A 19,971-nucleotide genomic window follows, 5' to 3' on the forward strand; every position below is an offset into this window, starting at 1 on the left:
CCCTTTCCTGTGTGAATTCATGAACTTGAACTTGAAATCTTGCCTGCTTGGATACCTAGAGCCCATGCTAAGCCTTAGGGAGGCCGTGATCACTCTTTGAGACTCAGGTAAACATATCAGTGCATTGGGGGCTAATGTCAACCCAGGAGGATGGACATAGACTTGGGAAGTGGCCCAAGCAAGCCACAGAGCAGGATCTCCTACATCCCTCCCTGTCAGAGGCAAGAGGGGAACAAAGGAAGGGATAGAGAGAAGCAAACACAGAAAATCACCCCAAGTCAATGGTTTCTGGCAGCCGAATAGACCTCCTGGTGGATTTCCTTGCAAACTTCTGGCCTCCTTCAATACATTTAATGGCTTTCTTGATATCTCGAACCCAGGCATCTCTCTCCTCCAGGAAAGCTGCCTGGAAGTAGACGTGATGATTCTTGCTGGTAGTGATCCTGAATACAAACTGGAAATTGGAAAACATCCCATTAGGTATGGCTCCTTTCAAGGGGCAGAGGCCCCTCACGAGGCAGAGCAGTTGACCCAAACTTTTTCTGTCCAAGAGAGACCCAACACCATGGTCAAGTGTGCATGGTGGGAAGAGAGATGGCCCAGGGAGCACCTCTCACTGCAGGCTGGGCTTGGCCTAAGAGGCCAGCACCTGGTGAGGGGTCCGCTGTGGCTCTTGCTGCCAACTCACCATCCTTTTGCCAAAGTCGTGACAAGGGCTGGTCACATGGCTTCCTTGCAAGGGAATCATTCCTGAAGGCATGGCCTCGTGTTTCCACTTGTAGAATTCAATCCCATCTTCTAGTAATACAACCCACATGGGTTTCCAGGTATTGAATATACTCCCCTGTAATCATAACAAAAACAGCTCAGGAGACCCGGGCTCTTTGTAAACTGTCCTGTATTTTCTTAGCATAAACTTTACAAATGTTTTGTGACATCATCTCCATTGCGTCCACATAAACTCACTCAAATCAGTGAGTTCTCAGGATATCCTTCTAATTTCTACCCCTGGCCCTTGGCTCAAGCTAACCCTACTCTCTGGAATGTCCCTAACTCCGTCCTCCTCTTCCCGCCTGTGACTAACCTCTCTGCATCCTGCAAACCTTGGCTTGGCCACCTCATTGATGCTGGTTTCCCAAATGGCACTGACCCTCCTGCTCCCAAGGTCACCTCCTGCTTTTCCCACAGATTGTCTGACACATTCTGGAACTTGTTACATGCAGCCTTAATTTTTCTTTCACTGCTGTCTGTGTGGTTATCTTTGCTTCTCCATGGCAATGACATTATCAGGTACTTTCATTGGCTCATGGTACTAAGCCCAGGGGTGTTCATTAAAATAAAACAGAGACCATTCCCCACATCCTATAATTACCCCTGCACCTCCCTTTTCATAGTTGACTCACACCACCAAGAACCACAAAGGAACCACTTCATTTTTCTCACCCACTGCAGTTTGTAAGAACTGCAACACATTTCTCTAACCACTTTTACCCACGACCTTATAGCTTATTTTTTACTTTTTCTTTTAAAAATTTTAAGTGCCTATTTTGAAGAGAAAAAAAAGAACAAAGGTAATCCCCCAAATGGCTGCAATAGCCAGAGCAGGGCCAGTTCAAAGCCAACAGCCAAGAGCTTCTTCCTGGTATCCTACACATGTGCAGGGGCCCAAGGACTTGGGCCATCCTTTGCTGCTTTCCTAGGCACATTGTCAGAGAGCTAGATTGGAAGTGGAGCAGCTGGATCTCAAACCAGTGCTCATGTGGGATGCCGGCACTTCTTTACCCCCTACACCACAGCACTGGCTCCCAAGAATCAAATATTCTAGAATCAAAACATAGGAAGCTCTTTTGCTAGGACTTTTTAAAATATGATCTACAGGGTTGGGTGCTGTGATGCAGCTGTTAAGCCACCATCTGGGACACCTTCATCCCATGTAGAAATGACTGGGTTTGAGTCCCAGTTTCACTTCCAGTCCCTGCTAATGTATTCCCTGCTAATGTATTCCCTGGGAGGTAGCAGGCAATGGCATAAGTAATTGGGTTCCTGCCACCTATATAGGAGACATGGACTGAGGGGTTGCAGGCATTTGGGGAGTGACCCAGTGAATAAGCGCTCTCTCTCTCTCTCTCTCTCTCTCAGTATATCTCCCTGTAACTCAAATAAATAAATTATTTAAAAAAAAAAACTCATAACTCTCTTTGGCTTCTTTTTCTGGTGGGATGAGATTCAGGGCTCAGATGAGATCTGGCCTGCCCTTAGTCCTACACGCTTACCCCATCATTGCATTTCTGAGGCACAGTGTTTTGCTTTTCTAACAGGGAAATAATAATTCTATCATTGAGCCTGTAACAAATGTTAATTAGGTTAATTAAATAATATAAAAACATGCATATATAAGTGTGTGATATATACATATATTTTATAATACTAAGACATATGTATATATCAATAATGAGTTGTATACATATCTTATACATAAAATGTATAAAGTATAAATACAGTTCATCAACTATGTCAACTATTTTGGAAGGACAGGAACCTACCACACCGTGATAATGCCAAGTGCTCAATAAGCAATTTGTATAATGAGTGGTTGTAGTTAAAATCACAACATGTGTTGATAACTAGGTAAAACTAGGATATTTCAAAATTATTAACATAATAGAAACAATAATATATTTTCTAAAACCATTCCATAGACATTTGCAGATTTAAAAAATGCCTTTGGCCAGTGTGAGGCAGGTGACATATTTGTATGACCTGGCCCAGTCCTGGCTGTTACATGCATTTGGGGAGTGAACAAGTAGATGAGAGCTCTCTCTAAGTGTCTGTCTGTCTTTCTGACCCTCAAATAAATTAATTAAATAATTTTCTTAAAGTTTTTAGTTTGAGTTGGTGCCAACTCCCCCTTTAGCTGTAAACCATTCTGAGCAGACCAAGGAAGTCTGCCCTTTGAAAAGACTTTGGGCACTCTGCTCCAAGAAGGAAAAGCAGGAGGTCTTTGCCTCTGTTCTTTGACCCATGATGTCACCCTGTCATGACTACGACAACACAGAATTATTATCCAGTTCCCAGCAGATCCTGTTGCTTATCTCAAACACAAAGAGCCTCTATATAAAGGTCCAGTTGCCCAAAAGGAAGCCCATTAAGGCAAAAACGATAAACACTTGAGGGATTATCATTTTCTTGTCCAAACATTTCCTTTCTGTCAGCTACCGAAAGACTTTTTAAAATTAAAGTACACTATCTCTTTTCTGCACAGGCAGACTGACTGCTCCAGAGTAACATCGCTTATTTCCCTTTTTAAAAACTGGGCAGGATCAGACACTATGCCAACACACAAATATCTCAAATATGCTTCTGTTTTACATCTGAGAGCTTCATCCTGAATATAAAGAACTCCTGTAAATCAACAGAAAAGTACAACCTAATTTGTAAAGAGCAGAAAGTGCGAACATGCACTTCACTAAAGAAAATATCCAAAAAGTTTATGGGAAAGTGTTTGGCATCATTATGTATTAGGGAAATGGAGGTTCAAACTTCACTGAGATACCACCACGTTCCCACTATACTACCCGACATTTAAAAAGACTGAGAAGAGCAAGACTTAGTATGGAGGCAGAATAACTGGAATATTCCTGGCTGGCAGAAGTACAAATGTTACATCCCATTTGGAAAAGTATTGGCAGTTTGTGCTAAAGTTAAGCATATACATGCTCTTTTCACCAGCAGTTCCATCCCTGGGCACAGATCTGTGAGAACAGAGCTCATACAAACATGTCCATGGCACCTTTATTTACACAAAACAGCCAAAAACACAGGATAACTCAAATGCCCATCAACAGGAGAATGGACAAGTAAATTGCTCAATGCAATATATAAACCCATTATTAATGCATTAAATTCATACAATAAGGAGCAAGCGTTTGGCACAGCAGTTAAGGTGCACTTGAGATGCCAGCATCACATAGCAAAGTGCCTGGCTGGAGTCCCAGCTACTCTGCTTCTGATCCAGCTGCTTCCTGCTAATGCACACCCTTGGCGGCAGCAGATGATGGCTCACATACTGAGGTCCCTGCCACCCATGGGGGAGACCCTGACTGAGTATGGGCTCCTGGCTTCAGCTTGACCCAGCCTTGGCTGTTGTGGGCATTTGAGGAGTGAATCAGTGGATAAATGATTTCTCTCTCTCTCTCTGTTGCTCTGCATTTCAAGTAAAAATGAAAATAAATGCACTGATACAATGGAATACAGATTAATGATTTTTTAAATGAACTACTGGTACAGGCATGTACTGATACCTATTGTATCTCAGATAAATCTCATAGATATTATATTGAGTGAAAAAACAAAAATATATTCATAATGTGATTCAATTTATATGAAATTTAAGAACAGGCACAACTGATAAGAAAAGAAGTTCTGATAATGGTTACCTGGGATTGAAGAATATAGAAGAAAGAGGAAACTAAAATCTTACAGGATACTGGTAATATCTTCATCTTTATCTGTGTGCTGTTTACATTATGTATACAAATGCTAAAAATTCTGGCACACTTTATGTATTTTATTGCATTTATGTTATCCCTTAAGTTCAAAACAATGTTGTTCTGCTTAGTTGTAACAGAGATCCTGGTAATTAACTCCATGGAGGGAGGTACACAGTGATTATCGTAACAACACCCTTTGGATTGGTTCTGTACAATAGAACATTAAGTTCTTACTTACTTTTCTAATTTACTCACAGAAAACATAGCATGTCCATGCAAATCATGGTCCTTGATTTAATCATGAATTTGGAGAACCGGCAATGTAAGATATTATTGAGTCATTTGGGGTCATTTGAACATAGAAAGATATAGTCAAAAACAGAATTGGAGTGGTATTAAATTTCTTGGGTGTAACGATGGTGTTGTGGATATATAAAATGTCCTTGTTCTTAGAAGATATACACTCAGCAATTTAGATAGCATGATGTCTGTAACTTATTCTCAAATATCTTAGCAGGCAATTCTATTTATGTATATTTATATAAAAGTTTAGAGATAGGAAGATAGAAAGCCAAAGCCCCCATTCATTGTTAGTAGATGAATCTAGGTAAAGAGCATATGAGGAGTCCTACTACTTTCCCCTTTTTTCTGTGGGCTTGAAATTTTTATAAATACTAGGGGAAAATGGTAAATAAATGAAAACTTACTTGGGGGATATATTTTTTAAAAAATATGTAGACAAATTTATTCAATAAAAATTTTAATTAATTGGAGATTTAAAAAGATTCACATAGCTAGAAATAAAAAGTTGCACTAGGTGACTGCTAAAATCTCTTTCGATTCTTAAAGTTAGTATTCACACCAGGGGTATCCATGATGTAAGGCTGCCTCCGTCACTTGGGGCACTTGGCCTTGGGATGGGATCAGTTTGTAGAAGTCAGCCAGCAGCGCATTCTTCCAGTCAACAGCGAGAGATGAAAGCTGCAGGAGCCAACCATCCAGGAGTTGGTACTGTGTCCCCGTGGGGGCTGTGTCAGCTAACTCGGAGGAGGATGTGTCATTTGGGAGGCATGTTCTTTATGCGCAGTGGGGAGTCTGATGCTTTGTAAAATGACAGATATCTAGCCAAAGGCTGGTAAAGCTGAACTTTCTCACAGGCCTAAGTGTCAGGTAACAGTGAAGGAATTTGGGGTGATTCCTCCCTCCTCCCAGCCGTCACTGCCGTTTTCCCCTCGGGTGGCCAGACAGCACTTCCCCTGGACCATCCCTCCTTGTTCCCCTTTTGGCTCTCACCCTCTTGATTCGTGCCTGAGAGTAAATCTGGAAGTGTGAGTATAGAATGTGTGAGACAGAGAGGAATTTAGGATCATTACACACATTTGAAAAAATAAAACAGAGGCCCAGTTTAGTGGCTTGACCTGGTACTCCTGAGTGAGCACTGAGGGCCTAGTATACCTGGGTGAGTACTGGGATTAGAATCTATTAATTCTCCAGTTATAGGCTTTTTCCCCTTCCCTTGGACATCACTTTCATGTTGGTTTCTTGCATAACTGAGAAAGTCTAGAACCTGGATCTGTTTCTTTAGACCCCTAGCTAACTATTTTACTCTAATGATGTATATGAAGAGTCTTCAAAAAGTTCACAGAAATGCATATTGAAAAAGAGCTGTGATGGGGGCCGGCGCCGTGGCACAGTGGGTTAATCCTCCACCTGCGGTGCCGGCATCCCATATGGGTGCAGTTCTAGTCTCAAGCTGCTCCTCCTCCCATCCAGCTCTCTGCTGTGGCCTGGGAAAGCAGTAGAGGATGGCCCAAGTCCTTGGGCCCCTGCACCCACGTGGGAGACCCAGAAGAAGCTCCTGGCTCCTGGCTTCGGATCAGCCCAGCTCCAGCCATTGCAGCCATCTGGGGAGTGAACCGACAACGGAAGGAAGACATCTCTCTCTCTTTCTCTCTCTCTCTCACTGTCTGTAACTCTACCTCTCAAATAAATAAATAAAATCTTAAAAAAGAAAAATAGCTGTGATGGATTTCAAAAATTTTCTACACCAAAATAAATGTGTCTTTTATTTTCACTTTTTAACAAACATTTTGAAGTTCCCTCGAATATGCTTCCATATGCTATATGTCTCTGTGTACATAAATACATAGATTAAACATATACATATCACATATATTCATTTCTTCCATCATACACCATAACGTGTAAAAGTAAGTTTCCAAAATTGGTGGATGTAGATGCTGAGTCAGACTGAAAGCTGTCAGTTGGTCACTGTTCATCATCATGGGGATAATTATATATATGTACCCACATCATATTATATACCCATCATCATGGGGATAATTTAGTACACCAGAGTCTGACATTGTTAGGTAGGATGTCAGATATGAGCTTATGTGTGTGTAACAATGGCCAGCATATACATCTGCATCTCAAAGCCATCCTGATAATGTTTCACGGGCAGCCCCGTATTCGCATCCTGCCCTGCCCCCTTCTACCTGATAAGCTGATAACCAGAGAGGAGCTTCTTAACATTTGCATCCATAAAGTCCTTTGTTTCAGGAGGAAATGTACCTTCAAGGGAAAACTCAGAAGTTTTTCTATTTACATCCAAAAAGCCCTTTGCTCCAAGAGGAGCAGAGGTGGGGAAGCAAGACCCATCTCCTTAACATCCCCCGGCAGTGCTCAGCCCTCTGCCTCTATGCTGAGCCGCCTGCCTGGTCTGACCAGGTGTAATCTCTTTACTCAACCATAGAACCTTGCTCCTTCCTCCCCCCTCCAAGTCCGAGCGACTGGGCACCCTTTCCCAGGTCCTGTCTGGAGAGGTGCCCATCCGTTCTTACGGATGTCCCTGCCCTAATAAACCTTGCTACTTTTACTTTCCACTACTCTCTGTCTCACGCCTGAATTCTTTCTTTCGTGAAGACAAGAACCCTGCATTTCTCCGGTAATAACATCACATGATACCAAATGAAGCAATCATAAAGGATGAGATATTTAACCACATAAAAACTAATTTCTGTATATACAAGAAAGTACAGGGGCAGGCATTTAGCTGAGCAGCTAAGATACTGGTTAGGATACTGTTTCCCATATGGGAGTGTCCAGGCTTGCTACCTGCCTCCTGCTCCTGACTCCATCAGCACTGATGGCTCAAGTGATTTGATTCCTGCCATCCACATGGGAGACCTTGATTGGACTTCTGACTCCGCCTTTAGCCTGGCTCCAACCCAGCAGCCCAACAGCTGCAGATATTTGAGGAATGAACAATGAATGGAAATATCTCTCTCTCTCTCTTTCCCTGTCTCTCTCTCTCTCTCAAATAAATAAATAAATAAATAATTTTAATAGACTGCACCAGCTGAAAAGCCATTGCATTTGTGTGGATATGTATAATCCATCACAAGGTGACTAAAGGCTAATATCATTAATATGTTTTTAAACTCCTCACAATCAACAACAAATTACAAACTCCCAGTTTTTATGACTAAATAACATAAACAGGCAGTTCTCAAAAGAAGAAATAATGAAGTCCAACTAGCTTAAAAATGTACTGGCTCAATAGCAGTAAAAGAAATTAAAGTTAAATCAGATATAGTCTTTTTCTTTAATAAGATGGCTTAAGAATTATCAATGCATTTGTAAAATTTGGAGAAATGGGTATGTGAACCATAAAGAAGTACTGCAAGTCAGCATTTTGATGTGTGTTGTCAAAAAATGCTAACCTCATACATGCCACATCATTAGAAGCATAGGATCTAGAGTTAGGGAGGTGGGGTTCTGACTTTAAAGGGAGCATAGCCAGTGGGTGAGCACGAGCTCTGCAGCTGGGCAACTGAGATTCACACCCCAGCTCTGCTACTTTTTTTTTTTTTTTTTTTTTTTTTAGCAATGTAACCTTGGGAAAAAATTTCTAAATCTCATTTTCTACATCTGGCAAGTGGGGAGAATGATATCCATGTAAGGCTGTTGGGATACTAAATAAAACAATCCATGCACATTGCTTGCATCAGTGTCTGGCACATAGTAAGCACTTATTAATACTCCCTGTCCTCTGTAATTCTGTGCTTTTCAGGTGTCCTTGGAGAGCTACATTGAGTTCCACTGCAGATAAACTGGAGCTTCTTCAAAAGAGAGTCAGGACAGCGGCCTCTGTCCTGGGGAATTGTTGAGGGAACTCACTAGGTTTTAATCTAAAATGCAACAGGCAGAACAATGAAAATTGTCTTCAGAGAAGTGAAATGCCTACATTGTTTGGAGGATCCTATAAGTGGAAGTTTCAGAAAATTTGTGTAACTGAAGGGAGAAACTTAAATCAGCGAGTTCCCTGACAAGAGAGCAAACCTGTTAACAGACTAATAAAAGAAGTGCAAGCCACAGACAAGAAGTTCAGCTAAACCCTTCACATCCCTTTCTTCCCTGAGACTCTACACGCTCATTCCAAAGAACCTGCTGGTCCTCTAACCTACGTCCAGCTCTGCTACCAACCTTTGGGCTTCCCCTGCAAGCCAACAATAGTAATAAATCTTACATATATATTTTACATGTTACATATCTTATTTAAAAATCAACAATATGGGGCCAGCATTGAGGTGTAGCAGGTTAAGCAACGCTGGCATCCTATATGGGCTCTGTATCAAGACTAGCTTCTCCATTTCTCATCCAGCTCTCTGCTAATACACCTGGGAAAGCAGTGGAGCATGGCCCAAGTTCTTGGGCCCCTGCACCCACGTGTGAGACCCAGAAGAAGCTCCTGTCTCCTGATTGTGGCCATTTAGGGAGTGAGCCAGCAGAAGGAATATCTGTCTCTCTCTCTCTGTCTCTGTCTCTGTCTATTTCTATCTCTGTGTCTCTGTCTCTATCTCTATCTCTGCAGTTCAAATAAATAAGAGTTTTTCTAAAAAGTGACTATAGTATGAAACCCTGACTCCTTGCTCTTTAAGGGTCTATTTCAGGCAAGTTTCTTTCTTTGCCACAAGTTCACATAACAACACAGCTGCATGCCGCAGACACTGGCCTGTGTGTAGAGAGCATAAAAATGAACAAGACCCAGTCTCCGAGTCTCCAACAGTTCAAGGTCCGACAGCAGAGAAAGTAACCTCCTGTTCCACGCAGTGGGCGGGCTCAGTGGGAAACGCCTGCTCTAAGTATCCAGCCTCATTGAAAGAAGCCACGATCGATGGCTGAGGATTGGGGCAACAGGATTTTTTTATCTAGAACCCCTCCCAGGCACTTCCTGCAAAGTGAAGACACCTCTTGAACTTCCCCTTTCCCTCAAACATTTCTAAATATGTACTGACCTATGAAAGTAGAACTGTGGGTTACTATTACCTGTTTACCCACACCCCCAGGACTTGGTATTTTAAGTGGGTGTTGCATTAACTTAAGCTCTTATTTCTACTATAGCACAAATTTTATTACCTAGTTTGCCAACTTAACCCATCAAATCACCTGTATAACATCCCAGGTGGTTGCTTTGTGTTCCCGTAAACTCTAAAGGCAGGAGAACCAGTCTATTCTGGCGAATGTTTTTTACATAAATAACCTTTTCTAGAGGCAGGTGTTACGGTCTGCGTGTTGAGACGCCTGCACCCCATATTGGAGCACCTGATACACCTCCCAGATCTGGCTCTTGACTCCTGCTTTCTATTAATGTGGAGCCTGGGAGGCAGTGGTGGAGGTGGTTCAGGTCATTGGGTTTCTGCCACCGATGGGTGTGATCTGGATAGCATTCTCCAGCTCCCAGCTTCAGCCTGGTCCAGCCCCAGTTAATTGTGGGCCTTTGGGGAATGAACCAATTTCTCAATAAAAGCACATTAAGTAAACAATATGCAGATGACACAGAGTGCTTAACAGCATGATTTCTGGAGTCTTTGATTTGGGTTCATTCTCAACTTGTCCTCTTCCAGGCTCTGTGACCTTTGGCAAGTTATTTGGTTTCTCCAAACATTAGTTTCCTCCCCTGGAAAATGAAGATAACAAAGTACCTACTTCCCATTGGTATAAAGGTTAAATGAGATGATACACTTGCAGGGCTTCACACAGTGGCCACCTTAAACAGGTTCTCAACAATGGTAACCATATACAGGGAAGAGTTCTGTAGGCAATGCCATGGGGCCATTTTAGCAGAAGGTTCTTCAGTAACAGTGCTTTGGAAAAAAGGCGCTGCCATACGAGCCCTTGAGGACCTCGTGGAAGTGGGCTGGGTCCGGCTCTGTAAACCAGCTCTGCCACTTGTTGTCACTGTAATCTCCTCATCTGTGAAGTCAGGTCAGTAACTGCACGCATTTTGTAGGGTGTGTTATACAAGTACGCTAGTGCAGGAGAGGCCTGGAACTGCCCCTGCTGCAGGGGAAGTGCCCATGTGTCAGCTGTGACCACGCTGATAGTCAATGGGAGCAAACTGCTGCGGAAGACAAGGCAGCTGTCGGGAAGGACTCCCGGGCACTACCCCCCAGGCTTTTCCCTTCCGCCACAACTTCTGCCGCCCTCTTCCTTCCTGCCCAGTCCCTTGACTTCTCCTTCCCACCACCCTGATTCCCAGGCTTTCTCCCAGCCTCACAGGACATCCAGATCCCTGAGCCGCTCTTTGAGTCCTCCTGTGCCAAGTGCTTGCCAGGCTGGTTGTCATGGAAACAATTTTCCCCATAAACTTCTAGGAATGAGGTTGGTTTGGGATGTAACTTAGAGGGGTCTAGGTTATTCAATGCATGTAATTTAATCTTTTCTTTTTTAAGGTTATGATTATGAATATACACAATTCAGTAGTACATGTTCAAGAACCTCCAAAATATGTGTGTTGCCCAGAAAGGAACGTTGGGGTTACTGAAGCCAGTCTTGCCCACAGTACAATTTGTCCAGGCCCCACTCGAGCTTTGGAGTTAACCTGACCTCCTTTTTGCTGGCTTAGGTGAGCCTCCTTTCAGAAGGCTGCAGGAGATGGCGAAATGGTGGGTTTTGCTGTTAGGGAGACCTGGGTGTGAATCCCAGGTTACCCTCTTGCCTGTCATCTGACAGTGAGCATCTCTTGTTGGCTCTCAGCCTGAGTTTTGTCATCCGTAAGATGGGAAGGGCACAGTGTGCCAGGATAGAACGTGGCATGCCTGTTCAGAGCCAGCTGCTACATGGCTCACTCCGAATGCTCTTTAAAAGACATAAAGGCCGGCGCCGCGGCTCACTAGGCTAATCCTCCGCCTAGCGGCGCCGGCACACCGGGTTCTAGTCCCGGTCGGGGTGCCAGATTCTGTCCCGGTTGCCCCTCTTCCAGGCCAGCTCTCTGCTGTGGCCAGGGAGTGCAGTGGAGGATGGCCCAAGTCCTTGGGCCCTGCACCCCATGGGAGACCAGGGAAAGCACCTGGCTCCTGGCTCCTGCCATCGGATCAGTGCGGTGCGCCGGCCGCAGCGCGCCGGCCGTGGCGGCCATTGGAGGGTGAACCAACGGCAAAGGAAGACCTTTCTCTCTGTCTCTCTCTCTCACTGTCCACTCTGCCTGTCAAAAAAAAAAAAAAAAAAAAAAAGACATAAAGAAAAGAAAAGCAAGACTTGGGCCGGCACCGCGGCTCACTAGGCTAATCCTCTGCCTGCGGCGCCGGCACCCCGGGTTCTAGTCCCGGTTGGGGCGCCGGTCCTGCCTCAGCTGCCCCTCTTCCAGTCCAGCTCTCTGCTGTGGCCCAGGAGTGCAGTGGAGGATGGCTCAAGTGCTCGGGCCCTGCACCTGCATGGAAGTCCAGGAGAAGCACCTGGCTCCTGGCTTCAGATCAGCGTGGTGTGCCGGCCGCGGCGGCCATTGGAGGGTGAACCAACGGTAAAGGAAGATCTTTCTCTCTGTCTCTCTCTGTCACTGTCCACTCTGACTGTCAAAAAAAAGAAAAAAGAAAAAAGAAAAAAGAAAAACTCAGAGGCAAGGAGATCTGATTTGAGGATGTTCAAATTGGAAAATGAAAGAATTCTTGTATTTCCCCTCCCCCTCTTAACTGTGGTCTTTATTTAGAGATCTTAGTCAAGAGGTAAAAGAGAAGAAACGTGATTTGTTAATGTGGACAGTTATCACACACAGAAGAAAAGCAGAAGAATTTCCTAGTTAACACAACTGACTGTTCATCCCAGGATTTCTGAGTTGACAAAATCCCTGTGCCAGTGTTTTCTAATGTTATATTTTTTCCACTCGCAACATCACATCTTTAAGAAAATTATTTCATAAAACAAGACAGTAGGTGAAATGTGTTCTTTCTAACTACCCAGGAATCTGAAACCATGTGAAAGAAAAAGGTGAGTGGAGGGTGACTCCGCCGGCATTGGCCACTGTGCTTTAGCATCGTGACCCCAGACGAGGCTCCAAGCAGTCTTGACAAACAGAGCTGCCCCCATGCTTTCCTCATGACTACCGTGGTAACCCTCCCAGGAGCCAGACAGCCCCATCAGCACCGAGGAGGGGACCCACCATCTGCTGATCTGTTTATCTAATAGTACAAATAATCACTGTCACTTGCACAGTACTTGCTATGTTATATTCCTGACACCTATAGTTTTAGTCCACACATGGCATAATTGAAAGAAACTCAATATCCTAAGAAGTCAAGAACTTTAATATCTTATTGAGAAATTCTGGCTTCCAATTCAGGTCTGCAGCCAAAAAAGAAAATGTTGATTTTTATTTATTTATTTTCATGTTATTTGAAAGGCAGAAAGACAGAGGAAGATCTTCCATCTGCTGGTTCATTCCCCAAATGCTTGGAACGGCCAGGGCTAGACCAGGCTGAAGCCAGGAGAGCCAAGGCAATATTTCTAACCAAACATTTCTTTAAAGTGCCAAGTTGGAGAGCCTTAATACATTACAACAATGAGTGTTCAGAAGCTCCCAAAGGAAAATGCAAAAGTTACAGATGATTTAAATTATAAACTTGAAAGTTATGGAAGACAAAAATTGTGGAAAAATGAATATGCTATTTCACTATATTTTATTCCAGATACATTTTCTAGAGTGGCTCTTACAGGCCATAATCTGGGAGAATTATTCTCACTCATCAATAACTATTCATTAATTTGAGCCCAAATTCTTGATAACACTGATAATCCACCATTGTCTAGTCAGACAACATCACTTATTTCAGATTTTGTCTTCTAGATTTTTGTAATTTAGGGAGTTTAAAATATGGGCACACAAACCTTATAACAGTAGTTTTCATGGAAAGATGTTTTTAATTATTTTAAACATGAAAAGAAACCAACAAAATATGTTTTTATTTACTTGCTGTTCTCAGAATATTAGCCTCAGTGATCCCGGAAAAAATAAATCAAAATTACTTATAACTGGTTCTCAAGGAGTATTGGTGGCTATTGCAAGGACTCTACATAGAGGCCTGCATATCTGTGTGTGTTTTCTGAAGGTTGTTTAAGGGTCTAACTAGCTGGGAGAGTGTCAGCTGAGAGCCACTTCTTCTCCAGCACTGACTCATAACTCTCACCACCTACACACATCACTGCCCTAATTGAGATTAAATTTGCTTTAAGAAAATCCGAGGGGATACAGAACAGAGCTCAGTGCCGTGAGTGAGAAACCTAGCAACCAGAGAGGGATTCTGGTCCCAGCTCTGTCACAGGCGTGTGGCCCCGGACAGTCACTGGCCTCCTGGAGGGAATGAGGCCAGATCATCCAAGGCCCCTTCCAATCTGAAATCAAAGCAGAATCTGCAGCACCGTGTGCTCCTTTGGAAGTAGAACAAGTCAGAGTTGCATTAGGTGTTCATTCAGTTAAAAAGCGAGGCATCTGAAGGAATTCTCAATTCAGTTCACTTGTCATGCCCTGAGCTCGCTTCCGTTAGCACACGTGTGTGTACAGGTGCTGCCTGCAGGATGGAGTGAGAATTCACCATCCTGGGGCCAAATGACTCAGCATCCACCTCACATCCAGAGGAAGACCAACAGCACTAACAAAACTCCCTCTCCCTGATGCCACACCAGTGAGACCAGGCATATTTGAGTAGACTTGGGTCTCCAGTTCCTAATTTTTAAAATGGTGCATCTACCACCTTGATGGTCTGTGATACAAATCCACCAAGAATAGTGAGTGAAGAAATGTAGCCCAATACAAGGATGAGGTTTTTTATGCATCAGTTCTAAGAAGATGGACCAAGAAATAGGCTACAGTTACTATAAGGTGAAAACTCTTCTTTAGTCGCTTTTTTCCTCTCTTACTGAAAGAAGGAAGGAAGGAAGAACTTAACTAAGAAATGCGTAGTAACCTCCATAGCTGAAGAGTCTGTTTGGACAGAATGCCTGAGAACAGCTCTTGGAAAGGATTTTGGACACCAAGAAGAAGCTAGCTTGGCCTCCTGTCTTCCAGACCCTCCAGTCTAACATCCTCAGACCCACAAGAACCCTCTATGCCGAAGCTGAGCTGGATTCGTTCACCTTTAAGAAACAAGGCAGTAGAACATGCACAGGCTCCCCATGTCTGCCCTAGACATTCTGCATGCTGCAGCTCTCCTGTTTCAACCCAGTAGATTCAGCATGACTCCTGAAACCAATGGATAGAGTACTAGGCTGCACACTAATCACTGGCCCCGCAACACCCCAAGGCCATGTCCAAGTGCAAGTGGCATTCTACTTACCCTCTTCACAAGGTAGCCCTTCCTGATCTGCTTCGGTTCCATGTTGAAGGGATGGGCTGCTGGAAGGGGCTCCGAGCAGCTCCTGCAGAAGCGCAGCCTCCTCTGAGAATGAGGCTGTTGTGGGCTGCCTTTTCTACAGTGAGCGCTCTTTCACAATTTCCCTTCTGTCAGCGATCGCATGATCACATCCTCTTCCCCTCACTGGGGTGGAAGATGAGAATGAGGAACTGGAGCCCTAAAGCACCCATTTTTTGCTAATGTTGGAAACTTATTAAAAGAGCAACTGGCTGGAATATTTACCCAAGGTAAATTTTTATTGTCATAAAGAAAATCATTCTCTTAAAAAAATGAAGAGGAGAAAGACAAAGAAGAAAAACTTATTGATGGAAATTGTCCTCCTTAGGAATGATTCTTGAGATCCTGGAAACACTTAATAAAAATGTGAAGAAATTCAGAACTGTCCACTTAGCATAGCAAAGGCACCGACTGTTGTGTGAACGCTTGCTTGGATGCCAGGCACTGCAGCAGGTGTGTTTCAGCCTATCTCATTTCATGTTGTCCTCCCAAGAATCCCAAAGGGGAAAGCATATTATTGCTTCTGTAGTAGAAACTGAGGCTCAGAGAGGAAAAGCAGTGTTTTTTGTTTGTTTTTCATTTCTTTCCAGTTTCATTCATAGTTGTACTATTTAAAAAAAAAAAAAGATTGATTGATTGATTTGAAGGCAGAATTACAGAGAGGCAGAGGCAGAGGCAGGGAGGGAGAGTGTCTTCTCTCTGGTTCACTCCCCATATGGCCGCAGTAGCCAGAGCTGGGCCGATCAGGAGCCAGGAGCTTCCTCCAGGTCTCCCACATGGGTCCAGGGACCCAAGGACTTGGGCTATCTTCTGCTGCTTTCCCGGGCCATAGCAGAGAGCTGGATTGAAAGTGGAGCAGCCGGGACTCGAACCAGCACCCATATGGGATGCTGGCACTGCAGGCGGCGGCTTTCCTCGCTAAGCTACAGAAAGCAGTTTTTTTCTGGCTAACACAGCAGATAAGATGGGGAAGGGCCTCCTGCTGCCTCCTGCTGGGCGTGAACAACATCCCACACCCGATGCTAGTCCCACAGGAGGTCTGGAAGAGGAAGTCCCTAATCAAACCTCTGGGAGACGTCATAAATTATAGCCCCAGCTGGGACTCGCCTTGCAGTTTGACAGCTAACATCCTCCCCTCTCAAGTACCGCATACAACAAAGAATCCTATAATGATATTTCTCAAACTTACCTGACCACAGATTTCTTTCTTGAGCAATTTCTATTATCATTTTTTGTTATGAATTGACATGTCTCTCAAAAGAGAAGGCCTAGCCCCAGTACCTCAGAATATGACCTTATTTGGAAATAGGGTCATTGTAGATGTGATTCGCTATGATGAGGTCATATTGGAGCAGGTGCACTGTAATCTAACATGGTATTCTCCCTAAAAGAAAAGGAGAGAGCCACATGGTAGGAAACAATAAGGTGGCGGCAGCGCTGGGGATGAAATGATCCATTTACAAGCACAGGAACACCAAGACTTGCCACCAACCACGAGAAGCCAGAAGAAGCAAGAAAGGATTCTCCCTTAAAACCATCACAGAGAGGTCTGTGTTGAGATATAGAGGGTAAGGTTACCGCCTGCAACACCGGCATTCCTATCCAGCTCCCTGCTAGGGGCCAAGGGAAAGCAGTGAAAGATGGCCCAAGTACTTAGGGCTCTGCTGCCCACAGGAGAGACCTGGATGAAGCTCCTGGCTCCTGGCTTCGCCTGGCCCAGCCCTGGCAGATGAAGCCATCAGGGGAGGAAGCCAGCAGAAGAAAGACCTCTCTCTCTCTCTCTCTCTCTCTCTCTCTCTCTCTCCCCCTCTATAGTTCTGACTTTCAAATATGTCAATACATCTTAAAGAGGAAAAAAAAAAACACATCATGGAGAGCATGGCCCTGCTGACACCTTGGTTTTGGGCTTGCATCAGCCTCCAAAACTGAGACAATACATTTCTGCTGTTTTAAGTCACTTAGCTTGGGGTACTTTGTAACAGCATCTCAAAAAAACTAATGCAATTCTGAAAAACTAATTCTTAACAAACATTGAGAAACGTTAATCTGGCCATTTGAAAATGGGCAAATTATTTGATCATTGTGTCCCTCAATTTTCTCATCTGTAAAATGGATCCAATGGGGTTATTCTGAAAATTAACTGAGACAATACATTCACTATGTATTGTGAATGGCCTTAAATGTTGGTTATTCCCTGTCTTCAAGGCAGGTTTCCATGATCACTGGGCTGATGCTTCCAATGGTAAATTCAACAGAGATTGTAGACGTAATCATAGGACTGGATTTCTGACTAGTTCCCTATCTTTGTTATACTGCTCAAAGAAACCAACTTTACTAATATGGCAACTAAGAATTTGCTGGAAGAGAATGGGGTAGCTCCAAGCTTGAAGGAAATGGGGAAAGATGGGGCTCTGAAAAGACAGGAACAAGAGCAACTGGGGGTGCCAAGACGCAAGAACCAAAGGGCCATCTCTCTGCGACGTGAAGAGGAAGGCATCCCCATGGTTTTCAGAGACTAGGCCCCTGATTGGCTTAGTGCTTCTTAGTGGCAGAAGTAGTAAAAAGAGTGAAAGGTCTTAGGCAGTAAACCCAACAGATGTCCACGAAGGCTTCCGAGGAGCCAGGAGACTGAGGAGGAAGCAGCAGCTCTGATCTTGGGGTTTTCTGACAGTTTCCTGGTTCATCTCCTCCTTCCTTCCAGCCAGGATTCGAGCCAGCAGTCATTGACTCTCTATTTTTACTTTTCATTTTATGCTAATACAGGTTGCATGAAATGATAGATGATTTGCCATCAGTTTCTCATTGCACAGAAATTAATTAGAATTATTAGAAAGTATTTAGGGAGTAGGAGTGGGAAAAAACATTTGATGGCCCCTGAGCAAAACAGAAACAGATAAAGGGATGATTTGCTGTATCTGCATTCCAACAGGTGTTTTGCTGTCTGTCTGACAGGCAATGGAAACAACTTACAGATTACCATGTCCGATTTCCTGGCTGCATTTGTCTCCCTTTGTTGCCTTGACCAAGATACTTCTCATCTGGAATGCTTTTTCCCTTTGTCCTAGCATGCTCAGAGGGTTTAAAGAACCCTTATGTATTTTGGATGTCTACCATGTAAAAGCACCCCCTGCATTCTGAATAATTCATTTCAAGAAACACGGTGTTGAGTGCTTACTAAGGCCAGTCCCTGGAATAGGTGCAGAGGTAAAAATGTTTTGCCATGAAGGAGCTTCCCAAATTTTTCAATCAGCTGAACATGGCCATTAATAGATCAGATGTTGCCACTCCTGCCCCTCACTCCCCTACCATAGATCATCACACATGCTTAGCAACACCTAGTGGTCAGGAAAGGAACTGTGAATCTACGTCAATATCAGGACTTCCTCTCAGCAAAGTGTTCCTGTGCTGTGTCAAATCTCATTCCCAGGGCAAATCATGAGCACTTCTCCCTGTATCTTTCTTCAGTGTGTGACCAAGTCTACTTTTTAAAAATTCTTTCTGGCCTCCTTTTAATTTGCGTTTGATCAATAACCGTGGAAACAGTCTGGGAGTACATTATTTTATTGGTGTTAAGGAAAAGTGAAGACTTTGAAATAAGCAAAAAGGATGACTGTGTGTTTCAGTGGAAAACTAGGCAACTTTACTGCACACCTGTTTTTATGAAGTTTGTGCCTATTTTGCAACAGGGCAAATTAGGGATAATCGACAGTAATGCAAGTAATTCTTGTCTACAGACATGCAGATAAGCTCTGTGTGATGGAGGTTCAGCAGACTCCGCCTCTGCCCACTCCCCCAGCCCGCACACTCCCGAGGGAGAGGGCAGTTGTGTGTTCCTTTGTATATGGGCTTTGACATTCTTCCCCTCCACACAACTTTGTTTTTGAGCTCTCCTTTCAACTGGAGTGACATGTGGCTGAGTCCCTTCTTAAACATGAGTTAAATGAGATTTTGATATACTTTTTTTGATGAAAAAAAAAAAGTATACACCACACTTTACTTAACACAGAATTATTCTTAGCTGTTTAAATACAATTGAAAATGGATCCCTGTTTAAAATAAGAGTGGGAATAGGAGAGGGAGGAGATGTACAATTCGGCACACGTTCCCTCAGACTTACCCCTAAGGGTAAAGCTAAAAACTTGCCATGGGATTCCATATCCCATTACATTGGCAAGTACCAGTGCCCATCTTACATGTTAAAGTGATCAGTTTAAGTTCATAACTGATCATAAACATAGGAATAAGTGTCAAAAGGATCACATAAATAAGGCCAAGTGTCTGCTAATAACAACATATAGAATTAAAAAGGAGAGACGATCCAACATGGGAAGCAGGCCACACAGCAGACTCATAGAATGACAAACGTCCTAAACAGCACTCTGGCCTCAGAATCAGTCCTCAAGGTATTGAGATCTAGCTAAAAATCCCATGAGAGCATCTCAGGAATGGAAAGCCAAGGCACTGTGGCAAAAAATGACCTACATGAAAGATCTCTGTGTGTGAGATCTTGGTGGAAAGAAGGGGCCATCAAAGAAGGGAGGTGTGGGGAGCAATTGGGAGCAACTCGGACTAGACTAAGTTACTGGAATTAAGACTTATTCTATGCATCTGCTCTCCCACAATATGGCGCTGGGAGAGGAGGAAACAGCTTCTACACAGCTGCCTCCAGTTCAACCAATAAGCTGCAGGAGCTGCTCCTGATTGGAGGAGAGCAGCGTACTCGGCGTGTGGGTAGCAGAGTTGGGATTGGTGGAAGAGGACTATAAAGGAGGAGAGAGACAACATGCACCAGGAAC

At 43.7% G+C, this 19,971-nt stretch overlaps 1 protein-coding gene across 9 annotated transcripts in view; it reads right to left on the reverse strand.

Moving 5' to 3' along the window:
* PLEK (pleckstrin) overlaps positions 1 to 19,971 on the reverse strand; it is a 133,652-nt gene that overhangs the window by 14,630 nt on the left and 99,051 nt on the right. For 8 of the 9 annotated variants that reach the window (XM_070069027.2, XM_017340715.4, XM_089326353.1 and 5 more), the window contains 2 exons: positions 689 to 844; positions 273 to 454 (listed from right to left, as the gene is read on the reverse strand). In XM_070069027.2, coding sequence (XP_069925128.2) covers positions 273 to 454; positions 689 to 817 — 311 coding nt within the window. In that variant the 5' untranslated portion in view covers positions 818 to 844. Of the gene's footprint in view, positions 1 to 272; positions 455 to 688; positions 845 to 15,100; positions 15,205 to 19,971 lie in introns of those variants that run through there. The other variant, XM_008254315.5, reaches the window with a different exon arrangement.

Source organism: Oryctolagus cuniculus, chromosome 2 (genome assembly GCF_051225735.1).
Source record: "Oryctolagus cuniculus isolate XC-2025 breed Fujian yellow rabbit chromosome 2, ASM5122573v1, whole genome shotgun sequence".
Classification (NCBI taxonomy): Eukaryota; Metazoa; Chordata; class Mammalia; order Lagomorpha; family Leporidae; genus Oryctolagus; species Oryctolagus cuniculus.